The following is a 21,293-nucleotide window of genomic DNA, read 5'->3' on the forward strand; positions in this document are numbered from 1 at the left end:
GCACTGCAGAGCTACTTGTCGGGGTTTGGAAGTTTTTGATGTTTTCAGAGTGATATGACCTGAGGAGAGGTATGGCTGGCTTTCTTAGGCTTCTCTCTAGTTCTTACCCAGAAGGGCCCTTGATTGCTTGGGCTTGGAATCAGTACTACTCCTCATGGCCCCTACTCCCTTAGGATTAGAAACAATTCTGTTTTTCTCAGGTTCCCTGATCCCTGTGACCAAAAAAGATTTTGCCCTTCAGAGCTTCTATTCCCTATTGACCAAAAGTACTTTTCTCCACCTTAAACAATGGATTTGCCAAACATTGATCCTGCATCCACAGCTAGCATGGGATTTCCCTGTTTTTTCCTTCTGACTTGTTGCCTTCAGTTTTATTTCTGACTTGAGAGTTCTGAGCTTCTGCTCCTTCTGTGGCTATCACCTGGTCTCACTACTGGTGTTTCATCCATTTGGGTTATGCGCCAACCTCCACCCTGAGTCATAGATTACTCTTTCCAATCTCTTATATTATTTTGGGCTGGGAAAAATATCTCACTCTGACCATTTGTTAGCTCTGCCACTCTAGATTTTAGAGTTGTTTGGAAGGGAATGCTGGGAGAGCTGAATGCTTTCTCAACTGCCATCTTAACTCTATCCTTAGAAGTCCCAGAAAAAAAAAAATTAATAGCTATGGGGCAGCTAGGTGTTGCAGTGGATAGAGTACCAGCCTTGAAGTCAGGAAGACCTGAGTTCAAATCTGGCCTCAAACATTTAACACTTCTTAGCTGTGTGAGATCCTAGACAAGTCACTTAACCCCAATTGCCTCAGCCAAAAAAAAAAATTAATAGTTACATACAATTGATTTCTTTTGTAAGCTTATTGATCTTATTTTATGCATAAAATATTGTAAGAAATACTTCAAATTTTTTTTTTTTTTTTGAGGCAATGGAGGTTAAGTGACTTGCTCAGAGTAACACAGCCAGGAAACTGTTAAGTGTCTAAGGACAGATTTGAACTCCAGTCCTCCTGATTTCACGGCTGGTGCTCTTAGCTATTGCACCACTTAGCTGCCCCTATTTCAAAGGTTTTTTTTAACAGTCAAAGGTCTCTCTTTGTACCACCAAAAAGAGCCCCTGTTATTTATTTATTTATTTTAAAATATATTTTATTTTATTTAATAATAACTTTATATTGACAAAATCCATGCCAGGGTAATTTTTTTACAACATTATCCCTTGCACTCGCTTCTGTTCCGATTTTTCCCCTCCCTCCCTCCATCCCCTCCCCCAGATGGCAAGCAGTCCTATATATGTTAGATATGTTGCAGTATATCCTAGATACAATATATGTGTGCAGAACCGAACAGTTCTCTTGTTGCACAGGGAGAATTGGATTCAGAAGGTAAAAATAACCCGGGAAGAAAAACAAAAATGCAAACAGTTCACAGTAATTTCCCAGTGTTCTTTCTTTGGATGTAGCTGCTTCTGTCCATCATTTATCAATTGAAACTGAGTTAAGTCTCTTTGTCAGAGAAATCCACTTCCATCAGAATACATCCTCATACAATATCGTTGTTGAAGTGTGTAATGATCTCCTGTTTTCACTTAGCATCAGTTCATGTAAGTCTCTCCAAGCCTCTCTGTATTCATCCTGCTTGTCATTTCTTACAGAACAATAATATTCCACAACATTCATATACCACAATTTACCCAGCCATTCTCCAATTGATGGGCACCCATTCATTTTCCAGTTTCTAGCCACTACAAACAGGGCTGCCACAAACATTTTGGCACATACAGGTCCCTTTCCCTTCTTTAGCATCTCTTTGGGGTATAAGCCCAGTAGTAGCACTGCTGGATCAAAGGGTATGCACAATTTGATAACTTTTTGGGCATAATTCCAGATTGCTCTCCAGAATGGTTGGATTCGTTCACAACTCCACCAACAATGCATCAGTGTCCCAGTTTTCCTGCATCCCCTCCAACATTCATCATTATTTTTTTCCTGTCATCTTAGCCAATCTGACAGGTGTGTAGTAGTATCTCAGAGTTGTCTTAATTTGCATTTCTCTGATCAATAGTGATTTGGAACACTCTTTCATATGAGTGATAATAGTTTCAGTTTCATCATCTGAAAATTGTCTGTTCATATCCTTTGACCATTTATCAACTGGAGAATGGCTTGATTTCTTATAAATTAGAGTCAGTTCTCTATATATTTTGGAAATGAGGCCTTTATCAGAACCTTTAACTGTGAAGATGTTTTCCCAGTTTGTTGCTTCCCTTCTAATCTTGTTTGCATTAGTTTTGTTTGTACAAAGGCTTTTTAATTTGATATAATCAAAATTTTCTATTTTGTGATCAGTAATGGTCTCTAGTTCATCTTTGGTCACAGATTTCTTTCTCCTCCACAAGTCTGAGAGAAAAACTATCCTATGTTCCTCTAATTTATTTATAATCTCGTTCTTTATGTCTAGGTCATAGACCCATTTTGATCTTATCTTGGTATATGGTGTTAAGTGTGGGTCCATGCCTAATTTCTGCCATACTAATTTCCAGTTATCCCAGCAGTTTTTATCAAATAATGAATTCTTATCCCAAAAGTTAGGATCTTTGGATTTGTCAAACACTAGATTGCTATAGTTGACTATTCTGTCTTGTGAACCTAACCTTTTCCACTGATCAACTAATCTATTTCTTAGCCAATACCAAATGGTTTTGGTGACTGCAGCTTTATAATATAATTTTAAATCAGGTACAGCTAGGCCACCTTCATTTGATTTTTTTTTTTCATTAATTCCCTTGAGATTCTCGACTTTTTATTGTTCCATATGAATTTTGTTGATATTTTTTCTAGATCATTAAAATATTTTCTTGGAAGTCTGATTGGTATAGCACTAAATAAATAGATTAGCTTAGGGAGTATTATCATCTTTATTATATTTGCTCGGCCTATCCAAGAGCACTTAATATTTTTCCAATTATTCAAGTCTGACTTTATTTGTGTGGAAAGTTTTTTTTGTAATTTTGCTCATATAATTCCTGACTTTCCTTTGGTAGATAGATTCCCAAATATTTTATGGTATCAACAGTTATTTTGAATGGAATTTCCCTTTGTATCTCTTGCTGTTGGATTTTGTTGGTGACGTATAAAAATGCTGAGGATTTATGGGGCTTTATTTTATATCCTGCTACTTTGCTAAAATTATGAATGATTTCTAATAGCTTTTTGGTAGAATCTCTGGGGTTCTCTAGGTATACCATCATATCATCTGCAAAGAGTGATAGTTTGGTTTCCTCATTGCCTACTCTAATTCCTTTAATCTCTTTCTCGACTCTTATTGCAGAGGCTAGTGTTTCTAATACAATATTGAATAATAATGGTGATAGTGGGCAACCTTGCTTCACTCCAGAGCTTACTGGGAAAGGTTCCAATTTTTCTCCATTGCATATGATGCTTACTGATGGTTTTAAATATATGCTCCTGACTATTTTAAGGAAAAGTCCATTTATTCCTATGCTTTCAAGTGTTTTTATTAGGAATGGATGTTGGATTTTATCAAATGCTTTTTCTGCATCTATTGAGATGATCATATGTTTTTTGTTTGTTTGGTTATTGATATAATCAATTATGCTAATAGTTTTCCTAATATTGAACCAGCCTGCATTCCTGGTATAAATCCTACTTGGTCATAGTGTATTATCCTGGGGATGATTTTCTGTAATCTTTTTGCTAATATTTTATTTAAGATTTTAGCATCAATATTCATTAGGGAGATTGATCTATAATTTTCTTTCTCTGTTTTCAACCTACCTGGTTTAGGTATCAGTACCATGTCTCTGTCATAAAAGGAGTTTGGTAGGACTCCTTCAATCCCTATTTTTTCAAATAGTTTATTTAGCATTGGAGTTAATTGTTCTTTAAATGTTTGGTAGAATTCACATGTAAATCCATCTGGTTCTGGGGATTTTTTCTTAGGGAGTTGGTTGATAGTTTGTTGTATTTCTTTTTTCTGAGATGGGACTATTTAGGATATTTACTTCTTCCTCTGTTAGTTTGGGCAAGCTATATTTTTGGAGGTATTCTTCTATTTCATTTAAGAGCCCCTGTTATAAAGTTTGCCTAGATTTTAGGAAAATATTTAGTAATCCCAAGCTATTCTTGTGGGAAAGAGAGAGAAAATTGTGGGCCAGATGATAGAACTTCTAGATAGATTTGTTAGGGTTGAATGTCTGGATTCAGAAAATAGTCAAAAATCTCTAGAGGAGAGCCACAATTCTGTACTTGACCTTGTATGGTTTAGCTTTTATTCATTTATTTTCAAAATTATAATGCCTTAGATAAAGGCACAGAAGGCTTCCTTATTATAGTTGTAGATGATTCTACTAGGAGGGCCATCTACCTGTTAACCTACTAGGAGGTTAACAAGATCATTTCTGACCTAGTAGAGAGCAGTATCCTCAGATAGTTGTGGGAAGCAGATTACAACGAGTTGAGAAATGAGTAAGAGGTTAGAAAGTAGAGACAATGAGTGTAGATAAATTTTTTCTCTAAGTTGTATGTTAGTATCCATTTAAAAATGATCTTGAAGGGCTAGAACATTTAGCCTGAATTTAACTAGAAGAAATTTGGTAGAGATAGATATGGTAAAATCTCACACTTGGGTTTCAAAAAACAATTTTACAAGGATAAGATGGGAAACATTGTTAGACAATAGTTTTCCTAAAAAAAAGATGTATTGGTTTTATTATATTCTGAGCTCATTACATAGATTGATATGGCATTCAGAAGAGCTCATGAGATTTTGGACAGTAATAAAAGAGGCATGGCTTCTGGGAATAAAAAGGTGATCATTCTGTTGTTCTCAGCCCTGCTCAGACCATACCTGGAGCATTGTATTCAGTTCTAGGTACCCCATTTTAGGAAGAATGTTGCTAAATAGAATACTTTTTCATAAAAGGGCAACAAGGAGGTTGAAGAGCCTTGAGTTTAGGTCACATGAAGATACAGTAAATAAATTAGAGATATTTAAGCTAGAGAAGAGAACATTTGGGGAAATAATGATGATTAATTTTACAAATACCTTTATATAATAGATTGTTTTTACTCTTGGTTGCCTTTCTATTTTCTTGGGATCAGTCAACTCTGAGTACTGTGATTTTTAGGCTTTTTGGCCTTCTCAATGGTTTTCTTTGAATGAAATTGTTATAATCTATCTCTATATCTTTCCTCCATTAATTTCCAAGTTTTTAGGGTCATAAAGTCAGTATGGTGTAATTCTAGGGCACTAGATTTGGAATCAGGAAGACTTAATTTTTCAAGTTTATCTTAGATACTAATTATTCAGTCAACAAACATATAGACAGCAAATATACTATATGCTAGATGTGTGATCTTAGAGGTAAAAGCCTCTCTGTCTTAGTGTCCTTCTCTGTGACATGAAGCAGGTGACCTTGATAGTATCTCTCAGTTCTAAATCTATGATTCTGTGATCTAATAACTAATTTTTAAAAAGTCAGGTGGGAATTTTGATTGTGTACTATACCATTTTTGTTTTAATTTTTCTTCTTTGTATTAATTTAGATATTTACTGTAACAAGTTGTTTGTCTGTATATAACTTATTCAAGATTCTCTTCTGTATTAGTAATGAGCTATTTTATGCCTGTTGAAAGAAATCAATTTCAGTTTTCCTACAATCTGAAGCTATCCATTATTTCCACCTGTATCTCACATGACTGTTCTTGTATTGTACCCTTCATTCAGTCTAGATTATTCACCATCTTCCATAAATAATCTATATTTTCTCTTTTCTCTACTCCAGGCTATCAATTTTCTTTGCATTCTTTTTTTCCCCCTCTTTTATTTCTCATTTCTTTTCTTAATAGTATTTTATTTTTCCAATTAGGTGTAAAGATAGTTTTAAACATTCATTTCTGTAAGATTCTGAGTTCCAAGTTTTTTCTGCCTCCCTTCTTTACCTCTCCTCTCCCCAAGACAGCCAGCTATCTGATATAGGTTATACATGTACAGTCATTTCAAGCATTTCCATATTAGTTATGTTGTGAAAGAACAAACAGAACAAAAAGAAAAAGCCATCTTTGCCTTTTTTTTTGTCTTTTAATAATATTTTACTTTTCTAAATATATGCAAAGATAGTTTTCAGCATTCACCTTTGCATAATCTTGTGTTCCAAAATTTTTGCCCTCCCCACCTCTTCCTTAAGACAGCAAGTTTTGCTTTTTTCTTCTTCTTCTTTTTTTTTTTTTAATTATAGCTTTTTATTTACAAGTTATATGCATGGATAATTTTACAGCATTGACAATTGCCAGATCTTTTGTTCCAGTTTTTCCCCTCCTTCCACCCATTCCTTCCCCAGATAGCAGGTTGACCACAATACATGTTAAATATGTTAGAGTATAAATTAAATACAATATAAGTATACATGTCCAAACAGTTATTTTGCTGTACAAAAAGAATCAGACTTTGAAATAGTGTACTATTAAGCTTTGCATTCTTTAAAGCCAATACTGTCCTTTCAAGGAAGACTTCTTTGATTTCTTTAGCCTCCTTGTACTAACCAGATCTCATTTAGCAATTATTTTTGGTTCCTCTCATAGATATATGCTTAGATATTATTTTATGCTGTGGCTATTTGTGTATATGCCATATTGTCCCATGAGACCTTTAACTCCATTAAAACAATGACTAATTCTTAACCAAAGAATGTTAAGTTGTATGTCTTCCAGCACATTGTAGCACAGTTGGCACTTAATAAATAGTTTTTTAAAAAATTGATTTTTTCCTGTACTTTAATTCCCTACATTAATTTTTAATTTTTCTTTATATTTCTTTATAAATCATGTTGGAATATAAAAATCAGAATAAAAGAGAAAAGCTATGAGAGGAGAAAAAAAAAGAAAAAGAAAAGTGAACATAGCATGTGTTGATTCATATTCAGTTTTCATAGTTCTATTTCTAGATGCAGATGGCATTTTCTATCCAAAATTTATTGGGATTGCTTTGGATCACTGAATCACTGAGAAGAACCAAGCCTTTCATAGCTGATCATGGCACATTCTTGCTGTTATTGCATACAATGTATTCCTGGTTCTGCTTGTTTTGCTCCGCATTAGTTAGTTCATGTAAATCTTTCCAGGCCTTTCTAAAATCTTGATACATGTTTTTGAATTGAATCAACTTGATAATTAAGAAACTTTCCTCATCACCCTAGTGAAAGTTCTTAGACCTCCAATCTAAATAACAGATGCCAAATTTTGCCTTTTTACCATATCAGTAGAAGCTGGTATTGATGATGGCATTATATATCCTCTGATTATAATCAAGGAACAAATAAAGAATGTGATTTTGTAACAAAACAGAAACGTCTTTTTAATAACCATTCAAATAAGCTTCACTAAGCATATATAAAATACACATGCCAAAGTAAATTAAGCAGGCCAGCTCAATAATATTTTTGGGTCTTTATCATTTTTATCTAATTATTAGTTCTGCAATAGAGTGAATCTAATAATATATCAAAATTACTTCTATATTGTACTTGGTTAACTCAAACTTAAGGAAAACTGCAACCATTAAAAAAGTTATCAAAACAGTCACAAGTATTAAGACTGAATATTTTTCATAATATGGATCAATAAAAATAATTATTTTAACCACCTGAGAAAAAACTTATGTGAAATGATGATAATCTGCCAACAAACTATCATTTATTTAGAAAACTCCAAAGTACTATAGTAAACACTTGAGAATATAAAGATCAACAATGTAATCAGGGCAGACAAACCATCAATACAGACAAGTATAATATAAGATAGAATGTGAAAAGGGCAAGGAGAGAAGAGATCCAGACTAAATGAGACGAGAAGGGTTTTAAGATTTATGAAACACTTTACATATATTATTTCTCACAATAATTCTGTAAATTAGATGCTATTATTATTATTATTAACATTTTATAGATAAGGAAACGAGAGACCCAGAGGTTAAGCGACTTTACCATGTTTACAACTACTAATAGTATCTGAACTTTATTCTTTTGAAGGATACTTAGTTATGTGACCACATTGAAAGAAATTCACTTAATCTCTTTGGATTGCTTTGCTTCTTAGTAGCATAGATTTAGGGCTGGAAAAGTCCTTAGAGGTCATTAAAACAAGCCCCCTTATTTTGCAGAAGAATAATCTGAAGTACATAGAGATAAAGAGACTTGCCCAGGGTCACACAGCTATTAAGTATCCGAGGCAGGATTAAAAACCCAAGTTTTCCTGTCTCCAAGTCTGACACTTTATCTACTATTGCACATTCCTTATCTATACAATTTGTCAAGTAGGACTAGATAATCTTTAAAATCTTTACTAATGCTCAAATTCCATTTTTCTATGAAGGTATTTATTTTTCAGAGAAGTAACATTTCATAATATTTGCTTAATAGAAAGTTTTAATTAATTTTTTAAACCTTTTTTTTTTTTTTTTTTTAAAAGATGTTCTCTGTACAGCTGACTCTTGGAGAACAGACCTGGCAGTCTGAAGGGAGCAGTATAAAGAAAGCCCAGCATGCTGCTGCCAACAAAGCCTTGAGGGAAACTACCCTTCCCAAACCAACTCCTCGACCCCCCAAAAACAATATTAATAGTAATCCAGGTAATCCAGTGCTGATTTGTTTCCTTTTCTTGTGTTATGTTTGTGCCCTTTCCTTGTGCTTTTGAAAAGAAAGAGAGCTTTGGTTGTATTGTAACAGATTACTTCTTTAATCAACAAAGATTTTTAGAATGATAAACTGGGAAACAACAAAGTTATGTCAATTAAAGGTAAAAGCTTAATGCTAAATACTGAGGTTTAAAACAATTGTTTTAGCAGAGTGCTACATTGACCTCTCCAGGTTTTTGTTTTTAAGAGTTAGCAATAATCTGCATATTCACACAGGCATTCACTTATTAATTCAACAATTTATCCTAGGCATCTAGGCATCATTTGGATCCAAAAGAAACACAATTTCTTCCCTCAAAGAGTTTGCAATCTATTTAATCTTTCATACATATATAGGCTCATTCAAGTCACACAAATGCTCATTCACTTCCATATTCTGCCATGGCAAACACAATTTGCCATAATTGTGTTAGATAAAAGAGATTGAATGGATCAATTGCTCAATTTTTCTGAGTCTTTTCTTTCATTTCCAAGAACCCCCATGGTTTGCCCTGATCTATTTTGTCCCATTTTTTGATCTCCTAAATATCTAGTTTGTATTCTTCTGTCTTATATAGAAATAGTTTGTTAGATTGTCTCTTCTGTCTTCAGCTTATTCTTATACCAGGAGTGAACAGTAAGCTTCATTTTTCACACTTATGATCAAAATGACATTCGTAATCATTTTGCAGATGATGAGAAATTAACTACTCCTGGGCAAATGAGAAACATTTAAGTTTCTGTTAACTTCTTTAATGTTTCTGGATTATAATCATCATCATTTATACTGACCATTTGCTGTTGAGTCCTGTTATGCAGTGTTCTGGGTGCTTGGGATGCAAGGCAATAGAATATGTAGTTCTGTTCATAAATGACAATCTACTTATTTTGGAAACTAGGACATAAAAAAATAGGGTAAGTAAAAATGCAGTGTATTTAAGTGTTAAATGAAATGGTATAACTGTAGTAAATTCTATAGGAGTTTCAAGGACAGAATAATCACTGAGGACTGGTGTAGTTGAATTAGGCTTAATGGTGAAATTAGGACAATGTAAATGTTGAGAAATGAGTAGGAATTAGATAAATGGAGAGGAAAGGAAGCAGGAAAAAAACTCGTGAGCAGAGTTGAGAGCCCTGGGAAGTAAGTGGGTTATATATTTGGAAAATAGTGAGTGGCTTGCTTGGCTGGAACAGAGTATTTCTGTGGTGATTTCTCTTGAAATCCCTAGCATTCTTCAAAATACATATCAGATTCCACCTACTGGTGGAGGCTTTTCCTAATTCCCTCAGTTATTAGCCCCTTTTCCTTCTGAAATTACTTTGTATAACTTTATTTTTATTTATTTATTTATCTATTTTGTATTCTGTATGTTTTTTCTCTAGCCAGTAGGATCCTGGGGGGGGCAAGGACAGTTTCATTTTATCACTGGGTTCTCAGAGCCTAATGAATGCTTAAGAAATGTTTGTTGAATTTGTTTGACCCTCATAGATGATGATTCCAAATCGCTTTGTCCATTTTAGATAAATGACTCTCCTTTAAATATTCCACATGACAAACAAATGGTGCTACTAACTAACTATTGCTGGTTCTCATTTTACCTCTTACATTTCTGGTAGTCTTTGTTCACATTATTCTTTGTGATCCTAGGGGACTTCCTCCCTTACCGCACAGCCTCTAATTGAATACTGTTGGAAACCTTATTTTCCATGAATTTTAACCTTGAAACCAAACCTTCCATGACCCTTTCAGAGAGTGATTTTTGCTTCCTGAGATTCTTAGTAGTCTTATTTTGAGGCATTTGTGTGGGAAGGGAAGACTTCTTGTACTCATGCCATTCCATTCTACCTCATGTCATAGTTGTTTACATATATGCCTTACCTCACTACAACCTTCTTCATTAGATTATACACTTCTTCAAGGCAGCTATGTGGTACAGTGCATGGAATATTGAACTTCTACTTAGGAAGACCTGAGTTTGAACCTTCCTGAGACATTTATTAGTTGTATTATCCTCAGTAAGTCACTTAACCTCTCTCTGCCTCTAGTGGTTGTAGTGAAGATCAAATTAGTTAATATATGTAAAGCATTTTTCCATCTTAAAGCACTATATAAATGATGATGATATCTTTTTTTCCCTGTTGCCTTGCACATAGTAAGTGTGTAATAAATGTTTTTTTTTTTTTAAGTGAATTGAATGAAAACTTGGACATCTGGTTAATATGATAATATCCATTAGGGCAGAGATAAACTTAATATAGCCATTTAAAGAATATGATGGCTATAGATTATTGACTATAAGACCTTATTAAATAATGATTCAAGTACTCCAGCTGTTCCTTCTCTTTGTGATTCCATCTCAGATGATAATTTGTTTTGCGTTATTTATATATTTTTATTATCTTTTTTTCTTAGTTTATCTCCTTTCCTACCATATTTCCTCACTTAGCTGTTTTCTAATTCAATAATAAATATTAAATAATCATTCTTTGAAAGTAAGATGCTTTAATTGGCACAGATAGATTTAAGGCAACTTCGAGGGGAAAGAGATGCTCATTCTGAAGAGGTCATTTTGGTTTTTCCTTTGTAGTAAGAAGCAAAGTAGTTTTCTTTTTTAACGGATATTATGCCTTAATTGCTTGTGAGGAAAGTGGCAAAGAATTAAGACAATATATTACAGAGTCCACTCTTAAAAGTAACTTTTTGTTTTTTGTGTGGCACAAGTTACTAAATAAGGGGTATTTTAAAACAAAACTGCTTTTACTGCCTTTCATTTAGTAAGCTCTCAATAAATGTTTCTTAAATTAAACAACTGAAATAGTGTTCCCATTCCGAAATAATCTGACAGCTCTCAAGTATCTAAATTTAAAACCTCATTTCTTTGGGTTATAGTTTACTTATCTGTAAACTTATGAGTTTAGGTTACATTAATAGTTTAATTGTGTGTGGGACCAGGCAGCTTATAGCTAGGGAGTCTCTTTATATTCTTTTCTTGTCAGACCACAGCTGAGCATTCAGTTCAGGATACCACATTTTAGAAATGGCATTGAAAAGTTGGTTAGTGTCTAGAAGAGGGCAACTAATATGATAAAAGCCCTAAGATAAAAATTTTTGTTAATGAGGATTAATTGAAGAATCTGGGATGTTGAGCCTGGGGAAAAGAAGAACTAGGGGAAGTTAATTGAAGAAAAGATAGTTTTATTATGCTTGGACTCAAAAGTCAGAGCTCATAGCAGTGTGCAGAAGTTTCAGAGACCAAATTGGATTTAATGTAAGGAAAAATTTCCTCAAAACTAGAACTTCCTGGGAGAGATTGGATTCCTTTTCACCTGAGATCTTCTTTTAACAAAAAGCTAGATGAAGAATTGTTGGTTTATGTTACAGAAGAAATGCCTCTTCTAGTAACTTGAGACTGGATTAGGTGACCGCTTAAACTCTGTGCTGAAGTGATCTCAAAGCTTTGACACTAGACTATACCGGGAAACAGTATAAAGGTTGACTTCAGCTCTAATATTGGCTGTTCTAAGTAAGGATTTTTTTAAATTTTACTATGGTATTGTACTTTGTATTCTAAAAATAAATCACCAAATTTAAAAGAGGTTAAATCAATTTATGTATTCATCTAATACATGTCATTAGAAATAGCATGATCTTATGAAAGTTATCCTTAGCAAGTTAGTTAAATTTACTTTTTTTTCATAATTATAACTTTTATTGACAGAACCTATGCCTGGGCAATTTTTTACAACATTATCCCTTGCACTCACTTCTATTCCGACTTTTCCCCTTTCTCCCTTCACCCTCTCCCTCAGATGGCAAGCAGTCCTATATATGTTAAATATGTCACAGTTAAATTTACTTTCTAAAGTTATTTTTTAGTATGGAGTTTATTAAATTCTCCTTGTATAACTTTCTAAATAATCTGTTTTCATTGCTGATGTTTAATTTGTTAATTAAATATTGCTAGATCTTTATTAGTGTGAATAATGAATCCCCTGAAATAATGTCTCACTATTTGAATTTTCATTACATATTTCCTTTAGGTTAGAACCAATTTAATATTTTACCTACAATTATATGTTTATAATATATTATCATTTGTCAGTTTACTTAGAATTATAACTTTAAATAATGCAGTTTTGAATTATGAAAAAATAGTGAATTGTAAAGAGTTGTGTGCTTTATTTCTTTGCAGTCGATTACTAGAAAGCACTACATTAAATACTCAGAAAAAGAAAGAATAAGAACTACTGTGTTGTTTTTTTCCTGTTCTAATAGTAATTGTATTTTTTGAATAAGAAAATCATGTATATGGTTCTCTATATAGAATCTCACTGTCTTACATTTCCATTCATGACAATAAAATATAGTTATAAGTATAGGTTGCATTTTTTATTGTAGAAATAGTTTACATACATTTTTTATTTTTATTTAAACAGGCAGTATAACTCCAACAGTGGAACTAAATGGTCTTGCTATGAAAAGGGGAGAGCCTGCCATCTACAGGCCTTTAGATCCAAAGCCATTTCCAAATTACAGAGCAAATTACAACTTTCGGGGCATGTACAATCAGAGGTTTGTATGTCTTTAATTGCTTTTTTCACTTTGATTTTGTTATTATAATTTGTTTAAATTGTCATTAAAAAACCCTTTTTATTTATGTTCTCCATGAGCTCCATATTCTAGCCAAATTGGACAATTGGTCCCTGATTTTTTTTTTTTTCTTTGAAAAATTTTCTTTCATTTTTTTTTTTTAATTGAGATCCCAGCAGTCATCCTTACTTCAGTGATTTCATACAAAGTAGAACTCTGTGGAATGGACTTTCTCCTCATTTTCACTTTTGAGAAGACTTCTCTTTCTTTGATTTAGCTCACCTTTCCTGTGTGTAGTATTTTTCTAATTGATCAGGCCATATGAAAATGTTCTCTTTTTTCAAATATTTGTAAGATACTTTTCTAATTCTATCTTATTTTTCTATCAATGCTTGCTTTGTCATACATAATGTGTTTATTTTTATATGTGTTATATCTCTTTGTTCTCTAAGAACATACTCTTCTTGAGGATAGTAATGGATAGCAGAGTGCCTTGTACATAATAAGTGGGTCATAAATATTTTATATGTGTTCAAATTTACCTCAGGTAATATAATTTGTATGTAGTAAGCTCATAAATTCCCAAGAAGAATTTATAAGTAATATAGTTGAAAAATGATTTACTTCTCCCTACCTCACAATTTTTGTTGAGTTTATTGTTTTGAAGGCTCATTATTTTTTATTGGATTTACAGTTCTTATTTCTGTGTCATTCTATGTGATATTTTCATATATTCAACAAGGATTTATTTTATGACTTGTCTGTGCCTAGTGTCATACTTTTTACTTTGTTTTGATGTTTTTCACAGTTTGGACTTGTGGGCAGGAAAACTTTGTATAATGTAAAATTATTAGGGTGCTTTGGGGGGCTATAGACATATGAAAAAGGCATATCCAAACACTCTCTAAACTGTATAATTTTGTGGGAGTTTTAAATGTAGTAGATTTAGAATTATACCAACTAGTTTCTTGAATCTAGTTAGGATTATAGATATTTGTATGAAATCATTTGGAATTTTTTACCAGAACATTTTTTTCCTTTGTTTCTTAAATTTAGAGAAGTAGCATGCCTTAATAAAGCGGTTCTGAACATAGATTTGAGTCCTTACTCTGAGCCATTTACTTTGGTATCAAAACTTCAGTTTACTCATTTGCCAAGTTGTTATATTATTTACATTATCTACCTTATAAGGTTTTTGTAAGAAATGTGATTTGTAAACTGCAAAGTAATGTACAAATATGGATTATTATAATTGCCTTCTCAATTTTAATTTCAGTAGATATTGATTAAGCACAGCTTAAGGTATTGAGTTACAAAATGAAAAACATGAATTCCATCCCCAAGGAATTAGTCTAATAGATTATAAATGGAATTTTCTTTAAGGTTTACTCATATCTATTTTTCAGTAATGAAATGACATAAAAACCCAATTGCAAAACAAATATTACTCCTGAGAATTCAATATATATATTGTCTATTAATGGAACTATAATCTCATTAGTGTGGAAGCTTCTTCCTCATTGCAGATTACAACTATGAATGTAATGTCTTGATTCTTGTCCTATGTCTTCAAATTCTCTCTATAGAATACCCAACTGGGTGGAAGATTTCTTTTAATTTTTTGCAGATAACAGTTGCATTCAGACTAAGATCTTTCATTCTCATTACCTTCTTTTCTAGTCATATATATTCTGATGATTTCTTATAATTCCTAATCATGTAGACCATGCCTAGTGATATGCTATACCCTGCTTTTTGCTTACCATGTGTCTTTCTATTACCTTTTGGGTCACCCGCAATCTTCATTATTCTGACATCAGAGCATTCCATAATTTACAAGCATGTAGCATTACTGAAAAAATATTGATGTTAAAAAGATTGGCATTTGTGGTTTATTTAGGTTGGAACAATTGAAAAGAAATCTGGGCAACATGTGTTTTTCATCTGCTTTCAGTGTGGTTGGTGAGCAACATTTCTTTTGAATGAACTTGTATCATTGAGAAAGCCACTTAATCTTCCATGCTTGAATTAATTCATTATCTGCGAACTTTCTCTTTGTACTATGAACAGGACATCTTCAGTATATGTTGCCCTGCCATGTCTCTCTTGATATTGATACTCAAAGGATCACTGAGAAAGTGATTTTTTTAATCTTGGAATCTGGTATTATTTTTAGAACATACTCAGGTAATATTTTATTTAAGGACAAAGTCAAGTACTTTTTAGTAATTATTAAAAAAAAATAGGTACATATACCTTTTAATATATTGTGTGACTGAATGGTCTGCTTAAAAAATTGTCTGTGAATGCCTCCTGTTTTCTTATTCAAGGATTTCATAGATGCAAGTATGTATCATTCTTTGGTAAAAATGTCAGTATTTTTTATCTTTTCATTTTTTAAAGAATCTTCCCATATTTGAAATAACTTGGAAATCAACCCCTGTGTATTTTTAAAATTCAGACAAAGTCTTACAAAAATGAATGTTGAAATTATCTTTACATGTGTTTGGAAAAATAAATGAATGAATGAATGGATGATTGGATGGATGAAATTCTGTCAGGTCCAGCATAGATTTCTTTCTTTCATCTACATTGGTTTATCTCATCAGATTTTTCCCTACATCAGGAAAAATATTAGAGTAAAATGTGTTGGTTCCACTAGCCTTGCTAATGAGAATAGTTTGTTTTATATATATATATATATATATATATATATATATATATATATATATATATATATATATATATATATATATATATATATACCAGCATATTTATTCTACTTTATAGTTATTTGTTAGCCTCCTTTTAGTTTTACTTTCTTATGATCTTGGGAAAATATGTCATGAATGAGTCTTATGCCAAGATTTCAGTAGCCTTTTTTTTTTAACTGCATATTTTTTTTTTTGTGATATTAGAACAAGAATCAAAATCAATCGCAAATCAGCAGAAAAGATAAAAGCAAAAAGAAGATAGTATTTGACTGTAGAAACTGCGATCTGATTTAAACAAATTTTCAACTCCAAAAAATGTGAAATGGGCAAAAGTAAATACATTTCATTATGTCTTCCCTTATTATTTTTTTTAAATAAATGAGTTCATTATCTAAACTGTCATCATCCTTGACTTCCATGTTTCTAAGGAGATCATGTATTTTCTGACTGAGGTAGTTTGGGGGCTCTTTTAGCTGCTTTATTGCAGTGATGTATTTATTTGTTTTTTGGAGGTATATGTCAAACATCTCTTAGAAATAGCGATAGCTGGCAACAGCAACATTATACGATGAGCAATTCTGATGGTTGTAGCACTTCTCAACAATCGAAACGATTCAGACCAGTTCCAATGCTACTATATTGAAGAGAGCCATCATTTTAAAACATATATTGGATTACTTGTTATCTAGGGAAGGGGGTGGTGAGAATATATATAAACTATTTATAGAAACTTGATTCTGAAACTACTGACTATGATTGGAACCAATTATTTCCTATTGTGGTAGGTAAAAGATGAAATGACTGAGAAAATAAAAGTTCAAGGCTCTGATCATTTCAGTTTATTAATCATTGCATGCCAGGTCCCTTGCTCAGCTTAGGGCTGGATCCTGAATACAAGGGAAGATACAATTTTATATACTACAGACAATTTATCAAATATCAAATAACTAAAAGAAAACAATACAGTACTAGGTAATTTAATTTATAATTGGGCTAAAGATTAGATAAACAGATACAATTCCACTGAATTAGAAAAAGAAGTATCTCCCTCCCTCCAATTATCTGTAAATAATCAAAGAAACATGGAAATAGTAATCAATTGATCAGCACATCGCCAGTTTTCAGATAAGACATATAAGTTCTTAAGAAATACAATTGTGAGAAAACTTGTAACAATTTTTGAATCCGACTGGGTTTCTGGTCAGTATAACCTAGATCCTTAATTAAGGTAAAATGCTGGGTTGTAGGTAGAATCTAGGGAATATAGTGTTCAATTCCCATTATCATCCTATACCTCTTCTACTGTTTGTAGTTAACTTCTTAAAAAGGCTATCTACAGTATAAGCCTCCATTTTCTCTCCTCTTTCTCTCTTCTTACAGTCTGGCCTCTGACCATATCATTCATTCCACTGAAACTGCCCTCTCCAAAGTTACTAATGATCTCTTAGTTGCCAAATCTAATGGATTTTTTTTCAGTCCTCATTCTCCTTGATCTCTCTGCAGCCTTTGACATTGCTGATCACTTTCTCCTCAGTACTCTCTTCTCTTTAGTTCTTTGGGACACTATCCTCTCTCTAAGTTCTCCTGCCTCTCTAACTGCTCCTTCTTTTGTCTCTTTTTCTGAATCTTCTTGCTGTAGATATTTCTCAGGGCTCAGTCCTAGGCCCTCTTTTCTCCTATACCATTACACTTGGTTACTCATCAAGTTCTGTGGGTTTAATTACTATCTCTATGCTGATGATTCTCAAAATCTACCTAGCCCAAATCTCTCTGTTTATCTTTAATCTTTCCTCTCCAAATGCCATTCAGGTGTATCGAACTGGGCATCCAGTAGACGTGTCCAAAACAGAACTTATTTTTTCCCTTAAACCTTCCCTCTCCTTAAGTTCCTTTCAACCGTCCCTATTATTATAGAGAGCAACACAGTCCTCCCAGCCTCCAGAGTGCAATCTAGAAACCATTCTGAACTCCTTTGCTATTTCTTACTTTCCATATCCAAGCTTTTGTCAAGACTTGTTGATTTTACCTATGCAACATATCTTGAGAATGCTCCTTTCTTTTCTCTGACACTGTCACCACTCTAGAGCAGGCTCTCATCACCTCATTCCTGGATTATTGCAATAGTTTGCTGGGTGGGTCTGCCTGCCTCGATTCTCCTCCATTCAGCCACTGAAATGATTTTTTTCAAGCATAGGTTTTGTGTTTGAGAAAGGGCCCCTCCTCCACTCCCATACCACTCCTCTACACTCACAACAAAATCCAATCGATTATAGCCCTAAGAGCAATTACAAAATGCTGTTTGCCATTCAGTGTGCTGCATAACTTAGCCCCCTCCTACCTTTCTAGTCTTATACTTAATTCCTTAACACATATTCTTTAGTTCAATAACACGGGCTGTTCTAGCTGTCTGTCATTCTTGCAACACTCTCTCTCCATCTCTAGTACTGGCCTTCCTGGCTATCTTTAAATCCCAACTAGAATCCCATCCTCTACTGTAAGTCTTCCCCAACTCCTCTTAATTTCACTACTTTTTCTTTGTTAATTATTTCCTATTTATTTTGTATATTTCTTGTTTTGTATAAATTTGTTTACCTGTCATCTCCCTTTTTAGATGGTAAATTTAGTACAAATTCTGGCACGATAGCTGCTTAACAAATATTTGATTGATAGTGTTAAGATGGCTCTGTTTCTTCAGTGGATCCTGTTATGATCTGATCTTTACATCTTTGTCATTCTTTTTTGAGTATTCTCTACCTTATGTCCTTCCTAACATGTAAAATCCAGAAACTGACATGATATTCCAGATATGATGTAATCAGGGCAGCATATAGTAGCAATAATGTATCTACAAGATACATAATAATACATCTTATAACCTTTTTCACTTGCCACGTTGACTTATCCGGTTTGTAGTCCATTACAGTGCTAGGATCTTTTCCAGTTTAATTGGACTCTCTCATCCTGTACCTGTGAAATTGATTTTTTCTTTTTGGATCCAAGTCCAAGACTCTAGATTTATCTCTATTAAATTTCATTTTTGATTCAAGATTCTGTTCTTTTGAGACATTTTTGGTTCCTAGCTTTGATAATACATTAGATATTATCATTTATGTTTTTAATGATGTTTGCTTTTGCTTATTGTGTATATTGCAGGCTGCTGTGATTAGGTGTTAAATAAAATGATGTCTTATTGCCTATGGACATAACTCCTTTATTCATTTCTCCAGGGAGAACCTTTGAACTCTCTTTACTTTTAGCTACTGCTTATATTTTGGTCTTCTGATTTTGTTTGTAATGAAATTCTTAATATGGATGTCATTATATGCTATTTGCAGAGATTCATTGATTATTGCTTTAAAAAATATGACAGCAAAAGTAGCAACAGTAAAATTACTGTTTTTGACAGTCTAAAACTTAGTTGATTCATTGTACTCTTTGTTCTCTTTTCTGCCATTCATTCATTTTTGCTTCAAAAGGAGAAAGGAGATATATTAGACAATTTTGTACTTTTTTTGTGTTGAGTTGCTGTGTCCAATATTCTGTTGATGAACCTATTCATCTGTATTTAGTTAATTTAGTCTTCAGACTGCAGACACACATCCAATCTCTAGAACTGTTCTTGAATCCTTTCAAGCTTATTAGAACCTTTTAAAGCTTCTAGTCTGTGAGTATAGCCTTTGAGAGCATAAGGCCCTAGTGAGGCACTGAAATAAGATTTTTTGGGGGAGGGAAATATACTATGTTTGATGTTTTGCTTTTTTTATTTTATTTTGATTTTTGATACCATGTTGAAATGTATTGAAAGTTTTATTTCTGTGAATTTTCAAAGACATCTAGGAGATTAATGAAGTATCTTTATAGCCTGTTTTTGCTTAGTAAATAATGGAAATTGAAGATATTATATCTATATTTAAAATGCTTCAAGACAAATAAGATTTTAGATAATGAAAATTACTAACATACTACATTTCAGAGGGCTACTTAACAAAATAAAAAAAGTGTGATGAAGCACATTATGTTAATCATTGTTGGGTTGATAGGATACTAAGATTCTTTATCTCTCCTTCCTTCTTCCCTTCCTTCCTCCCTTCTTTCCTTTCTTCCTCCCTCTCTCCATCCCTCCCTGATAAGATACTAAGATCCTTTTTTCTCTCCTTCTTCCCTTCTTTCCTCCCTTCCTTTCTTTTTTCCTCCCTCTCTCCATCCCTTCTTCTTAAACTTTTGCTACAAGAAATGTCTGATTTTTATTAAAATATATTCCTCCAAACCACGTCCAAAAAGAAAAAAATATTGTGGTCGTTTTTAATTTCATTTATTGTCATAGTTGGTAACTCTGAAAGTTATAGCTGTAGTGTGGATAAGCTCTAACTTGCTCACTTTTACCACTAGATGGCACATTTTGACTGCTGAGGTGAAATGCTATTCTCAACATAGGTCTATTTTATGTAAGGAAACACATAAATGGCTTTATTAAGACAATTAGAACTGAAATACAGGCATTATTTAGGAAGGAATGGATTAATGAAATGTGATATTACTATTTTCCACATTTCATCAACCTAATGCTTCCTTAAAAACATCTGTATGAATGCAATAAGTTTTCCCATTCATATGACCCACCCCACATTCTGTTAATTTGCCTTGCGTAGGTAGCACTGCTAAATTTTGTTTCAAGATCAAATGTTTTCATTTACTATCTAAAGGGATATCTTTTCCTCTAACTAGTATAAATAAAATATATTTAGGAACTTCATGGTCATCTTTGAATAATCTTTAGGTGAATTTCACCTTGTAGAATAGCTTAAAAGTAGATCAAAAATGAATTAAAAAATAAAATAATTATTTAATTGATTTCTGTGATAGAATTAAAACTGATTCCAGGTATGCTTATATCAGTATTAGCGTACTAGATATCCTAGAAGAAAAATATACATATCAAACAAGATGGTAGAGAATTTTAAGACATGAAGTGAAGGTACAGAAGTGGGAGATGTGATTGACTAGGGAGGATTGAACTAGATTAGAATCCCATCTGAGTCAAAATCTGAGCTCCAAAGTTAGGTAGAAACATTTAAACATTATTCAAGCTTTAAATAAGACTTTAAGCATTTTATAAATATTTTTAAAAATTGATAACAATAATAATAATGATTTTGATTGTAGAGTTCTAAGGAATTTTATTTCTTTACTTCTATAAGCAATCTATTGCAAAATAAGTCAAATGATACTTTTTTTTTTTCTGTTTGGATTGGGAGAAAGGGGAGGGTTTGTCAGATAATGTGCTATTTTTTGTTTTGTTTT

General features: G+C 32.8%; 1 protein-coding gene across 1 annotated transcript in view; it reads left to right on the forward strand.

The window, feature by feature from the left end:
* Nucleotides 1-21,293, forward strand: part of STAU2 (staufen double-stranded RNA binding protein 2) — a 437,835-nt gene that overhangs the window by 59,212 nt on the left and 357,330 nt on the right. Inside the window, exons 4-5 of the mRNA XM_051970039.1 lie at nucleotides 8,483-8,642; nucleotides 13,125-13,260. Coding sequence (XP_051825999.1) covers nucleotides 8,483-8,642; nucleotides 13,125-13,260 — 296 coding nt within the window. The remainder of the gene's footprint in view (nucleotides 1-8,482; nucleotides 8,643-13,124; nucleotides 13,261-21,293) is intronic.

The sequence above is a fragment of the Antechinus flavipes genome, chromosome 1 (genome assembly GCF_016432865.1).
Source record: "Antechinus flavipes isolate AdamAnt ecotype Samford, QLD, Australia chromosome 1, AdamAnt_v2, whole genome shotgun sequence".
Lineage (NCBI taxonomy): Eukaryota > Metazoa > Chordata > Mammalia > Dasyuromorphia > Dasyuridae > Antechinus > Antechinus flavipes.